The 18679-nt window shown below is 38.3% G+C and overlaps 3 protein-coding genes across 5 annotated transcripts; 1 reads left to right on the plus strand and 2 right to left on the minus strand.

The window, feature by feature from the left end:
* The first annotated feature begins 97 nt into the window (after positions 1-97).
* On the plus strand, positions 98-1571 carry LOC132914817 (glucose-induced degradation protein 8 homolog). The gene is made up of 3 exons (XM_060974236.1): positions 98-631; positions 712-1106; positions 1260-1571. Exons 1-3 carry the CDS (start codon positions 511-513, stop codon positions 1434-1436), a joined length of 693 nt encoding a protein of 230 aa, XP_060830219.1. The 5' UTR covers positions 98-510; the 3' UTR covers positions 1437-1571.
* On the minus strand, positions 1453-3711 carry LOC132914815 (nucleoporin NUP35). Its single transcript, XM_060974231.1, has 3 exons — positions 3562-3711; positions 3159-3266; positions 1453-3083 (listed from the first exon to the last, which is right to left on the minus strand). The coding sequence occupies exons 2-3, from the start codon at positions 3264-3266 to the stop codon at positions 2232-2234; spliced, it is 960 nt and encodes a 319-aa protein (XP_060830214.1). The 5' UTR covers positions 3562-3711; the 3' UTR covers positions 1453-2231.
* A 615-nt stretch (positions 3712-4326) lies between these two features.
* LOC132914816 (cell adhesion molecule 2-like) lies at positions 4327-15267 on the minus strand. Of its 3 annotated transcripts, XM_060974233.1 has the most exons (7): positions 10585-10717; positions 10002-10207; positions 9793-9928; positions 9278-9411; positions 8411-8678; positions 6670-6785; positions 4327-6288 (listed from the first exon to the last, which is right to left on the minus strand). In XM_060974233.1, exons 1-6 carry the CDS (start codon positions 10700-10702, stop codon positions 6715-6717), a joined length of 933 nt encoding a protein of 310 aa, XP_060830216.1. In that variant the 5' UTR covers positions 10703-10717; the 3' UTR covers positions 4327-6288; positions 6670-6714. The 3 variants fall into 3 exon arrangements, with proteins under 3 accessions (XP_060830216.1, XP_060830218.1, XP_060830215.1); XM_060974235.1 differs by lacking the exon at positions 10585-10717 and adding an exon at positions 14722-15267 and having other exon boundaries at positions 4327-6785; XM_060974232.1 differs by having other exon boundaries at positions 4327-6785.
* Positions 15268-18679: the final 3412 nt, after the last annotated feature.

Raw genomic sequence — 18679 nt, forward strand, 5'->3', positions numbered from 1 at the left:
CGAAATATGACCACGTGGCCACAGTTTTATCGAAAGTGCACTCTGTGGCGAATACCGGTTATGCAGATCGCCATCATGATTACAAACAGTTACCCCATCTTTAGGTGGTAAAGTAAACCAAAAAATCACCATACACACTTGTATATCATTCGTGCACGTTAACTTTTGGGGCATACTTCGATTGTGTTTGCTATTAATATCGAACGAAGCGTTATTCGTTGCTCGTCGCTTCTCCACACAACTTTATTAAGATATACTTTCAACATATTTCCAATTTACTGTACAAGAAATTTGCTTACACTTTTTTCGAGTTGTTAGTATTTGAGAGATGTGAATCGTTCTTAAGACACACTTTCCACGATTTACTCGCGAAACAATAAAGAATCAGCTGTTGTGTCAAAGAATCACCAAAATCTCTGTCAATAGGGTACCTCGATTGAGTCTGTAGGTACACAGTAGTCTACGATATATTGAGTTGTCTTAAACATTGATGCTGATTGTCAAAGAACGATGAGCTACCCGGAGAAACAGGATAACATAACGAAGGATGAATGGGTTGCCAAGCTGGAAGAGAATTCTTACACACAACGTGTTTCTATGAACAATTTGATTATGAATTATTTAGTTACAGGTTAGATTTTCCTTTCTTAACACATAACTTTAAACTGTTGTGTCTTGATCAATCAATTACAATCAAGTTTTGTTGTGCAGAGGGATTCAAAGAAGCTGCGGAGAAATTTCAACAAGAGTCTGGAGTGGAGCCCACAGTAGATTTAAGCTCTTTGGATGACAGGATTCGTATCAGGGAAGCAATTCAAAATGGTCGTATTCAGGAGGCAACGGATCTCGTGAATCAGCTGCATCCAGAGCTATTGGATAACGATAGATATCTTTACTTCCATTTGCAGCAACTACATCTAATTGAACTGATTCGTACAGGAAAAATAGAGGAGGCTCTGCAGTTTGCTCAAGATAGACTGAGTGAAGCTGGAGAATCAGACGATATTATTTTGTGTGAATTGGAACGTACTTTAGCTCTATTGGCTTTTGATGAGCCCCATAAGAGTCCTTATAGTGATTTACTTCACCCAACTCATAGGCAAAAGGCAAACAATTATTGTCTGTAATATTTAATTTTTATTCTTAATGGATTGTAAATTTTATTTATGAATTTATATCGACTAAGTTTCTTGACAAACAATAATGATATTTGCTTTTATAATTAACAGTACAAATATTTTTTTTTTATAAAACTGTAGATAGCAAGCGAACTGAATGCAGCTATATTGAAGATGGAGCACAAAGAGTCAACTAGTCCACGTTTAAATAATTTGCTGAAGATGATACTTTGGGCACAGGATGAGCTGGAAAAGAAAAAAGTGAAGTATCCAAAAATGACGGATTTGGGCAGTGCCACTATTGAGAGTCCAAAATAATTGTAACCAGGCGAAGTGTGGGACAATTTGAATGTATTTATTAGTACAAGAAAATGAATGTATGATTGTACCATATTAGTGTCTACCATGTGAGCAGGACTTAGGAAAAAAAACAGACTTGAGCATTTTAATATAGTCTTAGTACTAATTATTTTCTATAAGAAACATGTATAAAATATCGATGATACATATATATATATATATATTAGACTCGAAATAAGAGAGAGGAATGCACTGATTACAGTAATCATGCAAATTTTTAACATTCGAAATCATTGTCATAAGTCTCGTCATGTGTATTATACCGATGACGGGACACCAAAAATAAGTTCATTATAAGGTTGTAAAAATATTTATAACATTCATCGATATTTTCTAAATAACACGAGTATATTAAGAAACGGACCATTTTAATTAATATCTACGCAATATACGTGATTTAACATTGCGAAAGTAATTTTAACGTCCCTTAATCGTAAGCTATGTTATATTACGATAGAACCGATTAAATGTTGATAGTAGTTTAAAGTAGAAAAAAGTACTATTAGAAAAATACATAATTTAGACATAGCTATATGTGATAATTGGTGTTTGTAAAGATTTATATTTGGTACCATCGATAGTAAAAAAGCGTAAACAGACACTTTAGGGATATTATATATATATATATATATTCCTCTCTCGGATTATTCATGTCTATATTGCATTCGATTTTTATAAAAACATAAGGAGAATTACATATTAAATAATATTTGTCATTAACGAAACAACATATACAATTGTTTTCAGTCAAAATTACCATCCAAACATATATTCCATTGCTTTTGAAACTAAACCTGTAGATTTCTGTGGAACATTTTCAGGTGATTTCACTGATTGTGAACTAAGATTTTGATTGTAACCAGCTGCCAGTGGTCTTGCATTTTGTATCCTAATGGGTGTGCGTGGTGTATTGTATTCTGGCGATTGAGTGACTCTTCCTAGGTTCGAGAAACATTTAATACTTCCGTTCATTCTCGAACGACTCTCTTTATCCGATACTAATATAACACCCTCGTCTGTACAAGGGATCAAACCGATCATTATAGATCCAGATACTATATTTCCATTACACGCGAGTGCCCTTTGTGCTTCTAATTCTGAAGCACATTTTAAGTGTATCCAGTTACTTTGTGAGTGCGGTGGAGGATGCTTGTCCACTACGCGAACTCTGCTCGAGATGTGAGCTAAAACTGTATTCATATCACTAGGCGAAAAACCGAAAACGGTTACCCATTGCAAAAGACCTTGTGATTCATTTGCATTAGGGCTCATTGCACCATCATTAAATATAGAAGTATTCATACTATTCACTAAAAGTTTTGGTTGATAGCAAGGTATACTTTGATTTGTTGCTGACAAGTAGGGTGATGCAGTTTCAGAAGTTTCTAAAGTATCAAATAGTCCTCTTGTTGGGGGTCCACCAATGTGGCTTTCTGTGACTATTTGTGACGTGTTAGGAGTAGTAGTACTTCCGAACACAGCTTTTTGACGATTACTACGATAATCTGGAGTACCATAGTGGATAGGTGGAGAGGTCAGTGCACTGTGACCAATGTGTGACTGTTTCAGAATATCTTGTGGGCCCATCAAACTTATTTTGGCAGGCTAAAACATTAATAAAAATGATTACCTAAATTATTGCGCAATATTATGCAATATAATTTGATGAGTTTCATTTACCGTTGTAGAATCACCTAGAAGGAAATTTGGGAGGTATGCAGAAGTTCCTGGACTTCCAGGACTTTGCACTGGACTTCCAACAGGTGATCCTAATGTCATTGGTTCCATCTAAATCCAAAATAAGAAATTATTAAATATTTGCTTAAAATTTTATCGAGTACCATAGTATTTAATACAATTTATATTTACAAAAAAAATTAACTGCTTATGTGTTAGGTATGAAATATTAATATATTTCTTATTTTAATCAGAGAGACTATATGTTGTTTCTTTTAATACACTTTAAATATTCTTCCATTAGATGTTAACTTTGGCCCGTTGAGGTTATACACACAGAATTTTTAACTGTACACAACTACAAAGTAAATTACTTAAAATTAGGTATGTTATCTTTATTACTTACTACTTTTACTTGAACAAATTCCAAAAACTTTTAACGCAGTGTATAAATACTTAAATATTCACAGCCGCTTAAACGTTTGATTAGATATTTAAATAACGAACAAATTTGATTTCTGCTTACAGATGTCTCCTCTATCGTATGAAAAACCGACAAAAATTATTTAAACTACTTGTAACCTTTATCGTCATGATTTATTCAATTTCGAAGTTTTAGTATACTTTTTATTAATGAAGCCTTAAAATACATGGGAAATGTAACGTTATGATGATAACTATTTTATTTCAATTTTTATTTTTCGGTACAAGAATTTTTGGCGGGAAAGGAGGCAGCGAAATCACGTGATACGGTAGTAACGCCATTTGTATCTTGAAAGTCGCGTCGGAAGGAAGTTTATATTTGACGTTGCGTCGTTTTACAAATAGATTTTACATTAAAAATTTTTAATGTCATTTGAAAATTAATAGTGTATACATCCTGTGTATCAAATAGTATCAGAATTTTCATATAAAAGTGAAGAGTTATAAAGATGGAACATTTTACACATCATTCTTTATGCGACGTATGGCAGGCCTTGTGTCATGGTTTCTTAACAGCATTCTTCCAAAGAAAATATTGCTCCTATTGGTGAGCGAATCCATTCATTTTTAATATTTTCACATTGAACTTTTAATGATTTTGACATTGTTTACGAGTATTAGCATTGCGTCGAAAATTAGGTTAGGTTAAATTACGCGTCCACAAAGGAATTAAACGAAACGGAAAGAGTATTATAATAGTGAATTTTAATAACGATGAAAATTATGTACATATTTACAGCTTCATTAAACACTTTTTATGATATGACAAGTATGTATCAGGATTTTGATACGCTACTATGTAAGAAACACATATTCGTTTTTAGCTTATCAGACATTACGATGTCGCGTGTGCGATTGTTGCTTTTTTTTTCTTTTTCTTTCATGCTTAATTATATTTCAAAATTAACATTTGTGAAAAATCTAAAAGTTTCTTTTAATAAAAGAGAGAAAATGTTTGCTATACAAAGCACTCAAAAGTTCACGTCGTAGTAACTTTAGTAACGTAGTAATTTTTGAATTTTCGCGCACATGCATACAGAAATATCTAGACTGCTGATGATTATGCTATTTTCTATTTTTATAAATATAATGAAATGGAATTTGAATAGAAATTTGTTTTATCTCGTAAATATTATAGTTAATGCTATTTTATACACATATATAGAAATATATAATAATATAATATTAAATTTTATATATATAATATATATATAAATATATATAATATATATATAATATATAATAAAATATATCAAAATAATTTGATATTTTATATATTATCGCATATTATATGCATTCTGCAAATCTTTGAAATTTTACATTTCCGAAAAGTGCATAAACATCTGTAGTCTAGAAATAACAATGTAAATAATTCACCAATAAAATTTTCACAGTAAATAACGATAAGTAGCATTAACAATGTTTAATTAACGATCTTTCTTGTGAAATTGCTTCGTTCAGGAAGACAACTGTAAATAATTTAGATGTACAATAGATGCTTAATAGCCTTAAGATATCATTAGAATAATTTGAAGAAAAGTTGGATAAGTATCATTCTTGGAAATTTCGTTGTCTAGCAATTTTACAAGAAAGATGGATTTTTGAAGTGTATATTTCGTGGGTGGATTGTTAAATCTCCGGGCCCTGAGCTAAAGTCGTAAATGAAAATTTGTACAAACATACGAAAGCGAGGATATTTTTAGTTAAAATGTCGACATAACACACTTTTATACATAATTCCCCGCATTAAAGCGTTTCGCTTAAAACGTGGTTTTCATATAATGGCGCCTATTTTCAAATTGTCCTCAATTCCTCGTATTTACGCGGGAAAACTTGAAACGTGATAAAGTCACACGATCATTGAATGTAAAAATCTAGATAAAAATATACGCTCCTAAAGTATTATAGCTGAGATTACGTTGTATGAGATGCACCATTTATGTCAACACTGGGTATTCCATTTTTCAAGAATTGAAATTTCAGTTAATACCAGAATTCATTATGATCTTTATAAAGACATAGATTTACTTAAAATGTTTATGTTTCTGTTATTTAAAATATCTTTAAGAAGACTTGTTAGACAACAAAAGCATACAGTTCATGGTATAATGAATTGATATCAATTTAATGGAAATAATAATTACCCAGCATCCGTTTGTGAAGTTAGCTATCAAAAATTGTTCTTGATTGCTTTCCATTGCATTTGTACAACACAATAGCAAGATTTTGAGATGGAAAGACATGTGCTTTCCTTATAGAGATTCCCCCTTTCTTTTTGTCAAATATATATAAAAAATGATATGCAGTAAAAATAGAAGTACGCTTATAAAATTGTAGTAAAAATAATATTGTAGTAAAAATAATATTGTAGTAAAAATAATATTGTTTCAATGTATGGGAAAGCAATGAGAACTTCCTTGTCATTTGTTAAAAGGATCTCTGGACAACCTAACATATATATAATATTTGTATATATATGCATATGGAGAGACGGATTTATGCTTCCTTTGGTTTCTTTTCTTTGAATAATTTGTTCTGTGTTGTATTTTCTTTTATTGTTTTACTTTCTCCCTTTCTCTCCCTCTCTTTGGTAGTTCCATGGATATGTTTTAAATGAAACCTTTTCTTCACGCGAGAATACATTTAGAGCCTAGAACATATTTTGGTTTATCACTAGTGGCAGATCTACAAATATTTAAAGAATTTTTCTTTATAATTTTCTTTGAGAAATTGTACACATAAATATTCTGAAAATTTTATCTTAATTTTCTTAATCAAATATTTTGAATTCATTTAATTTTTCAAAAGTAATTTCAAGATTAATTTCTTTTAAATGATAGTAAGTGAATCGAATTTGGTATAATTTAAATTAAAAAAGGGGGAAATAGAGAGTTAGATAGATCTGTCACTACTTGTACGACGAAGACGTCTAGTCGAACGTCACCCTTATGTTTATCGATATGATATTTAATTACGATTACGCGGCTTAAAAATTAGTATTAGATACGATGGGAACAATCTCCTAACGTACTCGTTTTACACTCTTAGGAAGCAACGTGAAAAACAACTGTCGTTATTATCGAGCTAGGATGATTCCCGTGATCAGAAAAATGATCATCCGGTTGAATATTCTGGTTGCCTCACTCCCTGAAATAGAAAATAACTTTCCTTAGAATGCACTTTACAAAATATAAGTTCCAACCATTAAGTAGCTGAGAATATTTTAGAACATGATGCTTCTCAGTTATTGTATGAACTGATTTTTAAGGCGACAATATTAACCATTCAGAATTATTTGGGCATAAATGGACAATATACAAAATTCTATAATAATGTTCTATATAATACTTAAAACTAATATTGTTGTCTCAAGCATGTTTGTTTGCTCTAAGCAAAGAATTTAAATGACAATGGAGAAAAGCAAAAGAATCTTAGTATTGTTAACTTCTTACTACTGCTTTTATTTAGAATATCAAAGCGATGTTTCTTTTTTGCAACTGCAAATATTCTGAGCTATATCAATGCACCAAAGATTCAATAGTGCAAATGGAAAAAGGAATATTCTTCAAACAAGATCAAGTTTCTACTTTCATACTAAGACTCTCTTTGTCATCCCATATTCATCATTACTTGATTTTCAATAAAATACTTCAAAGCAAACAGGAAACCAATAACAATTTTCTTCTTCAAGAAGCTATTCTATTTAAACAGTTTTTCAAGAGGACTTGATCTTGCCTTCTTTGTTTATTCAATCAATTAAATTGTTCTGGATTTGTAATGGTAAATTTGTATTTGTATTTGTAATGGATTTCTTTGGCTTTGGAAAATGTTCCATCTTTCAAGCAGCCTAATTGAGTTTCAAGTTTAAAACAATGATGTTGGATACCTAAGAATTTCATGTCTCATATTTTTGAATTTTTCTCTGTAAACGATACGTATGTGAAATTATGATGAGTTCGACCTCTGTTTGTTGTGTCTATTATTCATGTGGGTTTGTTTTTTTTGATAAACACTATCAATCCTTCCGATTCGATGCTTTTTGGTTAAGTTAATTATCATGACCACCTTGATTGATGAATTATTTATCAAGCCCAAACGGGCAAGTGTTTAATCGCCAGTCAATTAACCTATAATGTAATCAATTTCGTGATTTATTTGCATTTGAAAGTGTATCTCACTTGACCGAACACAACGGTCAGTAAATTTCGCGTGAATTTCGTTCAGGTATTCACCCGTGTAATGTAGCTATAAATAGTAGTCCCTAAATTAGCGTTTAACTAATAAAATATGTAACGTATTGTAAACCCCCTTTTTTCCCATAGAATTAATATTCGCTGGCAATGTTCTCAATTCTAAAGGAAGAAGCGAAGTATAAGGTCCAATTAATCACGTTACAGTCGGTAAAGAAGCGATTCTACATGAAGAATCAAATAAAAAATATAATAACATTCATACATTTCACAATTGTAGAATGTATGCCCTGTTGATTATTAATTCTATAATTACCTAAATTTACGTACATTAAACAAATTTTTAAATTCGATCTCATCCAAAAATATTATATTCTGTACTTTCCATGTATTTTATCACGTAGAGTCGCTCCCGTGTCAATTATACAATTTTATATCCTTGATTTCTGGACTTTCTCGTATAGAATCGTCTGAAACGTTGAATCGAAAGGATTTACGAATTGTTGACCGAACAGTGGTGACATCTAGGTTGTTTCTAGCGAAATGTTTGGTCGAACGACGGAGAATCACCGGGTATTTTACCATTTATTAAATCGTTGCGTGTGTGGCTCTGTGCCCTGGTCTCGCGGCTCTCCATCACCGGGGCTTTCAGGATCCTCTCGTCTCCTTCCACGCTCTCCTCTTTGCTCTGTAGATAGACGGTCGCTATTGTCGCCAAGCACTTGAGCTTCATGTCGCCACGCTTGAAGTGTTTGTTGGCAACGCGAAACTCCAAGCCCAATACCGCGGTCTCCAAGCCCTTCTCGTCGACGGCGGTAATGTGCGGTCCCTTCAGGTACTGGGTATCAGCCTGAAAAGCCGTTGATTGTTTTCGTAACAATAAAACGGACAGAGGCAAAGTCGCGGCTTCTACTGGCAATGCGCGATTAGAGTTCACTTTGTACGGCCTCTTTTCACATCGGTCGCCTTTGTCCCGGCTTTTCTCACGGTTACATGAGAGACATCCTTCGCTTGTTACGATTAGCCATAGAGGCAGAAATTGTCTGGTATAGAAATGGATCGACAGACGTCGTTGTATAAGCTTCCTTAAATGGTTAAACATTTTTTATCGATCCCATGTATAATCGTTTGGATTTTGAAAGGGGAAATGAGAAATGAGAAAAAGGCTACAGAATGAGAAAAGGACGAAGGGATAAAAGAAAGAAGGAAAAAAGAAGTGGAGGCAAAGAAGAAAGAATAAAGGGGTGAGCGAGGAAGATAAGAGTGGCAGATCTAGTGTTTTATATCTCGGGGTAATTTATGATAGTCCTGAAGCGAATGTGACGAATTATATCTACGGCAGATCGTATAGACCTGTAGACCCATTATTCCATAGACTAGTAGTTGAGTTTTCATTGCCGAATTAGAGGCGCAGGACATTAGGGAGAGACTCTTTTACGAGGTACTTACCGGATCGCCGTTGATGAACCAAGTTAACAGGGCGGCCGGTTTTGAGGGTGCGGATGTGCAGTTCATGCGGACCACCTCCCCTACTTGGTAGCGGGAACGACCACCGGTTATTCGTGGTCCTTCGTCAGGAAGAACTGTAAATAGGGCAATTTTCACCATTTTTTATTAGCCAAGCTCTCTGCGATCTATTTTCACATATACTATCGCTCGTAAATATCTGGACACTTTGGTTAATTTACAGTAACAATAGTTGTATCTGATCACCATGTATAAATTATTGACGAACTAATAATCGATTATGGCGATTATAGGGAATAGACACGTCGAATTCGATTTATCCGTAATTTTGTAATTAAAGCACATGTTGTTAAACATAAACTACTGCAAGTACCTCGGGCAATAGTATGCCTCACGTGATTTCGAAGAAACGCATAATTCATTCTCAAGGGTCTCCTAGTCTCAAGAGGATAATCGAATGGTTAAGTGGCCGGAAATTAATTAATAAATTTGCTCACCTACTACCGTCATGTCTGCGTGATCAGACACGGTTTGAAAGGCGGGAGCCTCGGCAGAGACCTCGCATCGATATCTCCCCGAACTAGTAAGATTCACGTTGTTCAGTACTACCGATATCTTCGTGGAATTGTGTATCTGTAACCGAAGATCGTCACAGATTCTAATCTTTAGACGAGAGCGATTGGATATTCCTGTTAGATATACTCACGTTCACGTTTACGCCAGGAACACGAAAGGTCTGCACCATGGGTTCGTCCCTAGGCACGAAACGATAGAACTCATGGCCGTCTTTGTACCATTTCACCGAGTACAATACCTCTTTGTCCAGGTTGAAGTTGCACTGCATACGGACAGTTTCGTTCAGAACGACGTGCTGTGGTATCTGTAGGGCCGTCATACGAAGAGCCACGATACCTGCAAAGAGTTTTCAACGTGTTTGTAGTATTTCTTTTTTTACGGATCGGAATCCATTTTGAGAAAATTATAGAATATTTTCAACACCAATATGCCTTGGATCTTAGAATTATTTAAATTTAATCTTCATGCAAATTAAATGTATTCTGGATATTCTTTCATGCGATTAAGTAGTCAATGTATATCCTAGTAGTAACTTTCATGCTCGAAACTGTTTCTAAATTCATCTAAAACCTAGCGGAAATATACTGGAGAGGTTTGACTACGCGTCATACTACTCAATCCGGTATATGAGTGGTAGCGTAAGATCTTCTATATGTCTGACTATATACGAGTCCATACAATTCAAACCCGCCATCTGCTGTCCAAATCTCTACCTTTCCGCAGAATCCAATCTATTTCGTATAACCCATCTCTAAAAGGACGTAGATCACTTTGGTCAAACACGAAACCAATCGGCGGATACGAAACAAAATTCTTTTCTTGTCGAATCATCGACGGTACTTCGATAGGATGTCTGTAACTGCACCGTAGCCGAGCCGTTGATCCTCTTACGCGGTAAGCTTCTTAAAATTACCCGTGATCGAACGGAAAATACGTTGCGAAACTGAGCAAATGCTTCTCTCTTTGGAACGGTATTTAATCGCGGCCACTCTCTTCTTTCCTTTCCCTTCAACGAAGACACAGATTATTGGAAACGATACAGGGGACGATTATATTGCGTCTTGTTGATGGTGAAAAATCAGCGATTTCCAGTCAGATATTCGATAGATCATATTCCTTACTCCTTTCATTCTGTTCGTCGATCGAATCGATGGAAAATTGACAAAAGCGGGTGAAGTGTTAAAACCGTATCGGGAGGAAGCTCTTTTTCATTTTCTATTACTGCCTATTTCCTTATTCAATCGTTATTGGTAATGCTACCAATCCACTAAACATCACTCGAGAATCGTTGGTTGCAATTTTTTTTTTTCGAGTGGCCTTAATTAACTTCTTCCATCCTGTTCCACTCCATATTTTTTCTCTCCCCTCGGAAACAGCCTTTTTCAACAACGATCTCGTCGCGTTCGTATTCGTTCGATTATCCATTTGGTTGGATCTTTTAAAAGAACGTATTGCCGGTCGATAAGGAAGGCTTCTCCCCTATCAGCCGTGTGTGATCAGGGCTATGAGAACATTGTAGGTCAGACCGGTATAAATTGCGGTATTTTCGGTCGGTTTCCGTCAGATACGGCTACGTTTATTGGAAACGCGTCCTTCTATTCGAGATGGGATACGACGGAAGGAATCTTCGACGATGAACATCAATATTCCACGTGGTTGAAATAGATCGAGCCACGAAATAGAGGATGGGAATCGTACTTAACATCGAATTGCCCATAAGGTGTCGTATCCCTTTTACAGCTCTGTTGGGAATACTCGAAATTTTATGAAACCTCAATTGTAGTAAATTGTTAAATGAAAATGTTTTTGTATAGAACGGAATAGTTTGCTGTGTAGTTTAACCATCGAAAGAAACATTTGCGATCTATAGAGGGCTGTTGTATCTTCCGAGTGGAGAGATGGACACCTGGCGTCACGACGCTGGTAGCACGTGCTCGTGACGGACACGGACACGGTCGATTTAATTAAAGGCAATCGGACGAGGGTTGGACGAACCTGTCGAGAGGGGAGGTTAATCAGTAGCTAGATATATACTCAGATTATTTACCGACTGTATTATCGCCTGGTATTACGCGCTTATGCCTCGAATTAAACGGTACACGGCCACCGGCGTTAATTTTCAGCTTGCGTGCTCCAACCGTATTTTTTCAGGGCTTGAATTATCGAATTTTCTGCCACGGCAGTCGTATGTTAACATACACGGGATTTCCCAAAATAAGAAGCTTAGTAGCCGTGATTATATGTACAGAGGTGGATATAAAAATTAAAATGTTTGAAAAACATCCATTTTTTTTATCATATACAGGGTGTCTAAGTTTTTAGCGACCAAAGTATATTCGGTACATTCTATGGGTTTAAATAAAAAGAACGTCAGGCGGTTAAAATTTTCCACAGCCTGTGTGTAAATGCATTTAAGATGTAGCATAATCAAACAAACGGGAAGCTCGATTGATTTAACCCAGCTACGTTTGATGTGGCGTAAATTTAATTACAGAATATCTAGCATTGACCAAATCCAGATGTTAAGTTAGATTTTAACAAGCAACTAAGTTTGTCTTCGCCTAAACGTATCTTCGTTCTAACTGTCTGTTTTATCTTCTACGGTTAACAAGTTCTACGCGGTTGGCAACTAAGTGATCGCGGATTTTCCTGTTAGGCGGTAATGACAAAATCCGCAATCACTTAGTTTCCAAGTCAACAGTTGTATTTACCATGCGTCGGACAAAATTAAAGAGAATTCTATGTATCGACGAAACCACAATTATCTACTGTGAAAGCGTATAAAAGCGCAGGAGTTGTGAAAACGCAATCAGACCGGTAGGTAGTGGTTGCAGCGTAATTTCCTTGTTCCTTGTTGGAATTAGGAAGGTTAGGGCAGCGGGGAGAGAAAGAATGAATGAACGAGGGCGCGCCGAGTGAAAGAGCGAGAGAGAGAGAGGAGGTGGCCGCGGTGTATTGTTTTATTTAAACGGACTCAAAGCTGGTGCCGGTTTACCGGCGAGTTTTATTGGAAATTGAGCCAATTAGAGTACTCGAGTTAACGACCTATCGTAATACGCTTTCGCGAGGCCATCGACGGTTATGTCGTTCTGCTGGTCCCCGTCTTTAAACGAACGTGACATCACGAACCGCTTTACGCGCCCGTATATTTTCTCGTTTCTTGATTGGCAATGGTCCTGGAAGCGATTAACCGATGCTCGCGCGACGACCGGAAGAAGTTGTCGACTCGGTCGTTTCCTCGTTCAACCAGCACCTTGCCGCTTTGTATCGTCTTTCGTTTCTCTTTTTTCATTTACTAGCTCGAAACTGATGTTTCCTTTCGCTAGAATGAAAAAAGTGGTATTTTCGTTCAGGTGGAAATTCCAAGATACTTTCTGTTCGAGTAAACTTTAGTTCGAGTTTACGTCAGCTTTAGGATGGACCGAATATTTTCTACAGCAATTCGGATCTGATCGATTGAAATTTGAGCAGGAATTTAGGCCAATTTTAATCGAAGCTGGTTTTAATTAATATCTTCAAAATCAAACGCAATCTACGTTGATGGAAATTTCAGTTGGAATCTATGTTACCTTTTCTATTATAATTCATGAAGCTTGAACTTGACTCGATCTTAAGGCACTTGAACTCGAATTAAAATTTTGGATTTGAATTAAACGTTCGCAGCTTCTATAAAGTTCGCTAAAAAATGGAATTGGTCGTCTTCTAATTTAGAGTGTATATAATTGATAAGTTAATCGAGTGAAAAAAGAATTATCTCGATAACCATAAGTGTAAATGTAAATATAAGTTACATTTGGTATACGTAATGTTGAAAAATTGGACAAAAAAAGGTTTCGCTGGTAGGTTTTATTCAGACCGGGAATTTATCCACTTTTCCGCTTATCCTGCTGGACTTCCGCGTCTCGGGAATCCTATTTCTATCCTCGACAAAGCGGATCCTATCTAAATGTCTGTTGGTTACCGTATTACCGCCATTCTCTCAGGGAAGTTGGCGCTCTACACGGTAAACTGACGCGTTCACCGTTGAAAATAGACTCTTAATTCTCATTTGGTCGTTTAACGTGGTGGCAACGTTAAATAAACGACAAATAAAGAACCAAGAAACAAAAACAGCAACTTACCCTGTCAGGAATTTAGTTTCCATTTGAACGTACAAGGGAGGCAAGGTCTTGAGCAAATCTTGAACATGCTACCACCATAGAAATCTTTAATCTACGTCCGCTGCAGTTCGTTCGAACTGGATTCCTCTAAATCGAATCTTTGGACGTGGAGTTTTACTGAAAACTGGAATCTGTCACGTCAGGGCCATGGATTTCACGAAACTGCCCGAGCACAGAACCGAAGATTGATGACCAGAGTGGCAGATAGAATTGTCCCGGGATCTCCACGTGGACTAAGGAAGATCGACGCGTTTAGGATATTGGAATTACGCAAATTACACGGGGGGAACGCGGAAATCGATGTGGCTCGGATGCCAGAGGCCCATTGGTTGTCGTGCAAACATCCAAACAATGCGAACAGCCGCGTGGAGACCGGTTATCGGTTCAAATATTGACTGGCAATATCTTCAGCCGGCAACGAACGCAATGGATCACAGTTAAATATTTATTCCTCTAACCAACTAGTAGTCGGAATGCTAGGAATCTCTTCGTCACTGAGCCATCGGCAAAAGAATCCTCGGAACCACATCCTATCGTCACAGTTTACTTGGAAAATCGTCGAAACACGGAGAATACCGTTTTGGATTACCGGATGACGAACCGACCAACTTGGATAGAGCTAGCTTTCCTTTCATCAAAGAGAAGCTTTTCCTGTTTCGTCGTGACATCGATAGGTACACTGAGGCCTACCTGAGTGTAGTACGAACGCGGAGAGCGCGACGAGGCTGGACAGCAGGGTCCTGTGGTTCACCGGAAACGGCATCCTCTCTGGCGACCCCATGGACCGTGGACCATTCGAAGATCTCGTCACTGGCTGGCCATCCTCTTGGTCTTTTGGCACTGTTCACGCACACGAGACTGAAATCGATCTGTCTTTCTCCCTCTTTCTCCGTCTGTTTGTCTATCCGTCCACCAGGTGTACACCTCGGCCACGACGACTACGATCTCGGGACAACGACGTGGTATAGAAGAGGTGCGGTACGTCGGACACAGGGGCACCCGGACGAGCGACCTTCGGCAACGGTCAGCAGGTGTCGGAGCGGCACATTATTTTCCACGTTTCGCGCGGTCTAATTGAAAATCTATACGGGCCAGAGAGGTAGTCGCTACTGCGGCATCGGCACACACCAGCAGAGGGAACCTGGAGGTGCTGGTGTGTTGCTGCTGCTACTGCTGCTGCTGCTACCACTATGATGCTCCCTTGCTAGTGTGGTGGTTGTAGCCCGATGGTGGTGGTTGGAGGTGCTGGTGCTGCTGCTCTGGTAGCGACAGAGACGGTTGGATGGTGGGGATGGTTGGGCGGGTTGGTAGGGGTAGGGCGGTGGAGCGGCCGGGAGCAGAGGAGCGAAGAGAGACGGAGGCAGCCGCCGGACCGACACGACCGACCGAGACAGGGCGAGTTCGTGCCTTGGCCAACGCGCACGCGTCAGCAACCCAAGTCGATGATCGCTGCAAAGTTCTCCGTCTCGCTCTGCCGCTGCGCGAGGCTACCTCGTTCGCTGCGTTGCGTGTGTGCAGGCGCTAACGAAATTGGGGGGAAATACGCTACGCTCCGGGCGACCCGCTCCCGGCGACTCTTCCGCTAGGAATTATACGGATTTTTGCTGCCAGTTGATTGTTTTCCTTCGTTCCCTACTTCCACGATGTGTTGTTGCCTCTCATGGTATGATACGGGTGGCTGATACGATATGGGATTGATAAGTCATGGTAGCAGAAGGGACTGATTGGTTTCGTTCATCGACGTTGATTTCCAATGATTATGAATTATGTGACTGGACGAGCTAACGCGATATCGGTGAAGAAATGAAAATTTTCAAATGCTATTTGAACGAAAGATGCGAGGATTCTAGTATATGGAGCAGCCTGTAGAAGCATACAGTAACAGTTTTTCATCCCTTCTGTATGTCCTGGTGCTCATAGTTACAGGATATGGAACGTATCTGGGAATTTCGCGCAGCGGGAATGCTATATTCGCCGTCTGGACTCGTTGTAACATTAATCGAGGAAAAGATTAAGGAATACGGTTGGCCGGGGCTGCACGAGATGGTTCTGGCTACAGTATGTGGACACAGCTTTCGTATAAATAATACAGCCACCCTAATTTACCGAGTAGAGAGCGGTGGCGATTACGAAATGATGGTTCCCTGCACGGCTGACCCCACATAGACCCATTCTACTTGCGCGGAGTCCCCAACATTTTCAAATTCAATTTCCTCCGCGAGCAAGCCTCGCATGTAAAAGGCTCACAGGACACTTTTCACTCGTTTTTTCCTCAACGATCTTCCCTCCTTTGGTCCAAGTCGTCATCTTTCATTAGTTATATTTCATGTCGTTTTTTCGTCTTGCTTCTTAACGAATGCTACTCCGAACCTAGGGAATCCTCGTTGCTAAACGAATTCCGCGTTGGAAACGAGAGCGAAACGTAAATATGACAGGTGAACTTTTTATATCGTTTTTTGGTCCTCGTATTCTACTTTAGACCCAGCTTTCTCGTCGCTACACGTTACCCTACGTTAAAAAATCGGAGGAAAAAAAAAAATAAAAACGGTGATCCGTCGTTGCAGGGTCTATCGACTAAATGGAAAACGCGGCGCGTTCCGGTTGCAGCCGATTAATGCGGCGTGAATAGCCAGGCGTGTAACGCGAATCCAGCGCTGGACCGGCGTGAATACAACAAATCAGGCGAATACATCTGCACGGAGCTGCGTGTAATATGCACGCCTGTAATATCTGTACTTATCCGGGATTGGGCCATGTGCACACGGAGACATTTACGCGCAGTTTTCCGGACATGGCACCGGTCTCGCGCGCGCGTTACGCGCTTGGCCGCGTTATTCATGGAATCCCGGTGGTCGAACTTAAAATTCCCGGCGCGAAAGGGAATGGGTTCGCGTGCTCGGCCGCGCGTAATTTTAATAACGTCGTTCGCATGGCCAGAGGCAAACAGAGACGTCCGCCGAAAGCAACGCGTCAGTTTGACCAGTTGACCGGTGCGTAAAATGCCCGGTGATGAACGACCTTGCTGAGTCGAATCATCGTGAAAAACTAGGCTCGAAAATTGCTAGGGAGAGCTTTTCCAGTGAACTTTCCTTTGGGGGAAAAAAAAAGATTGAGAAAGGAGAGCGTGAAGTGTCGAGGTGTGTGAGGTAATAGAAAGGATCACGCAACTGGGTGGGACTATAGTTTGAGAATGGTCGAGGATGTAATTAGATGACTGCAGTGATGCATAACGTGAAGTATGACTTCACTTTTTGAAATAGGATTTTAGTTTTGTCGTACGTCTGCTGACGTAGTTTCTTCTTCTTCTGTAATAACTTTAACAGCGAGTGCTTTCATTTTGCAAGATGATTACACTTTCATCTGGATTTAAACGTAGATTCCTTCGAAGCAGACGTTAGCTTAGATTTAACCTAGACCTACCATAGTTACAGATATCCATAGTATCAAGGACCTACATAGCTTAGGCTAAGCCAGACCTAAGGTAATTCTCTACGACAATTTTAACAGCAACGAAGCAAGAGAATAAATGAATTATGAAAGAGTGTAATTAGGTTTTTGGCAAAGTTTACTAAGCAATTAATTTGCCAACGAAACTGAAAATGTCTGATTCTAGCGATGCTCGATACAAAAAAACTGTATTAATCTAAAGTTGCAATTGGGTCGTACGGTTTTGCGTACAGTAGGAGGATTGAAATAAGACACAGTTAACTTTCAAGTGTCTGAAACATGTTCGCTTTCATATCGAGAACTTTTCACCAAGAATCCACTTGCTCTTGTTTTATAGCAACTTTCCCGTGTTTTCAAGTATTTCGAATATTCTCGAAGATGATATCAACCCGATAATCCCTATAATTAAGATCTTTATTGGTTATCATCGATAAGTTTTCCCTGTAATTTTCACGCTTGCAGATTCCAACTGAAATTTTCACGTTAGTAGCGAATCGTCTCATCCACTCTTACTCGTTAGTTGGAAACTCAAAGTTTTATAAAAAATGCACGGCTCGCTGTGATACGTAATTTGTCAGATTATAATACTGTGGCAACTCGGAACATGCTGTGTTCTAGCTTAGCATAAAGTGGTCAGTCAGTAGTAAAACTTGTGTAGCAGTGTCTAGCTAAGAATAGCTGAAACAATAGTTGTTTTATCAGTGGAATCAACGGCGTGAAGATCTGTGAAATTTTTCGTTCGGAACGTTTCACACCACTTTGATCCCTCGTTGTGCAGAAAAGAGTGCTCGTTAAAGATCTTAAGACACAGCAAAGCAACGAACGCGACACCGATAATCGTACGGAAATTAGACGAAGCCTGTGTGACCGTGTTAACGAGGACCGAAATCGCTGATCAATCTTGCACGGTCTGAGCCAAGTACAGGCAAATCACTCTTATGTGATCGTGAACCGACTTTCCAGTTATCGTTCCTTTTATCTACACTTTTTCTTGCATATCTCGACCACGAGAAGAAGGTCAAGTGTGTCAGGCGAGGGACTGACGGAAGCAAAGTACATGACTTTCTGAGTTATCCACGGCTTAATACGGTAACTAACGTGGACCTAACTCGGGCTATATAAGTACAATTACAGTCCTAATGTACATGGATTCGAATCTAGTTCAAACTTAACCAGCATATCAATAACATTTCCCACCAAT

This window comes from Bombus pascuorum, chromosome 15 (genome assembly GCF_905332965.1).
Source record: "Bombus pascuorum chromosome 15, iyBomPasc1.1, whole genome shotgun sequence".
Classification (NCBI taxonomy): Eukaryota; Metazoa; Arthropoda; class Insecta; order Hymenoptera; family Apidae; genus Bombus; species Bombus pascuorum.

Excerpts from the sequence above, each read along its gene's own strand:
- LOC132914817 (XM_060974236.1), top strand. The coding sequence starts at position 511 with ATGAGCTACCCGGAGAAACAGGATAACATAACGAAGGATGAATGGGTT. Across the intron at positions 632-711 it reads TATGAATTATTTAGTTACAG|AGGGATTCAAAGAAGCTGCG; the intron begins GTTAGATTTTCC and ends TTTGTTGTGCAG. Across the intron at positions 1,107-1,259 it reads ACCCAACTCATAGGCAAAAG|ATAGCAAGCGAACTGAATGC; the intron begins GCAAACAATTAT and ends ATAAAACTGTAG.
- LOC132914815 (XM_060974231.1), bottom strand. The coding sequence starts at position 3,266 with ATGGAACCAATGACATTAGGATCACCTGTTGGAAGTCCAGTGCAAAGT. Across the intron at positions 3,084-3,158 it reads TTCTAGGTGATTCTACAACG|CCTGCCAAAATAAGTTTGAT; the intron begins GTAAATGAAACT and ends TTAATGTTTTAG.
- LOC132914816 (XM_060974233.1), bottom strand. The coding sequence starts at position 10,702 with ATGATTCGACAAGAAAAGAATTTTGTTTCGTATCCGCCGATTGGTTTC. Across the intron at positions 9,412-9,792 it reads CGCAGACATGACGGTAGTAG|TTCTTCCTGACGAAGGACCA; the intron begins GTGAGCAAATTT and ends CCCTATTTACAG. Across the intron at positions 8,679-9,277 it reads GGTTCATCAACGGCGATCCG|GCTGATACCCAGTACCTGAA; the intron begins GTAAGTACCTCG and ends ACGGCTTTTCAG.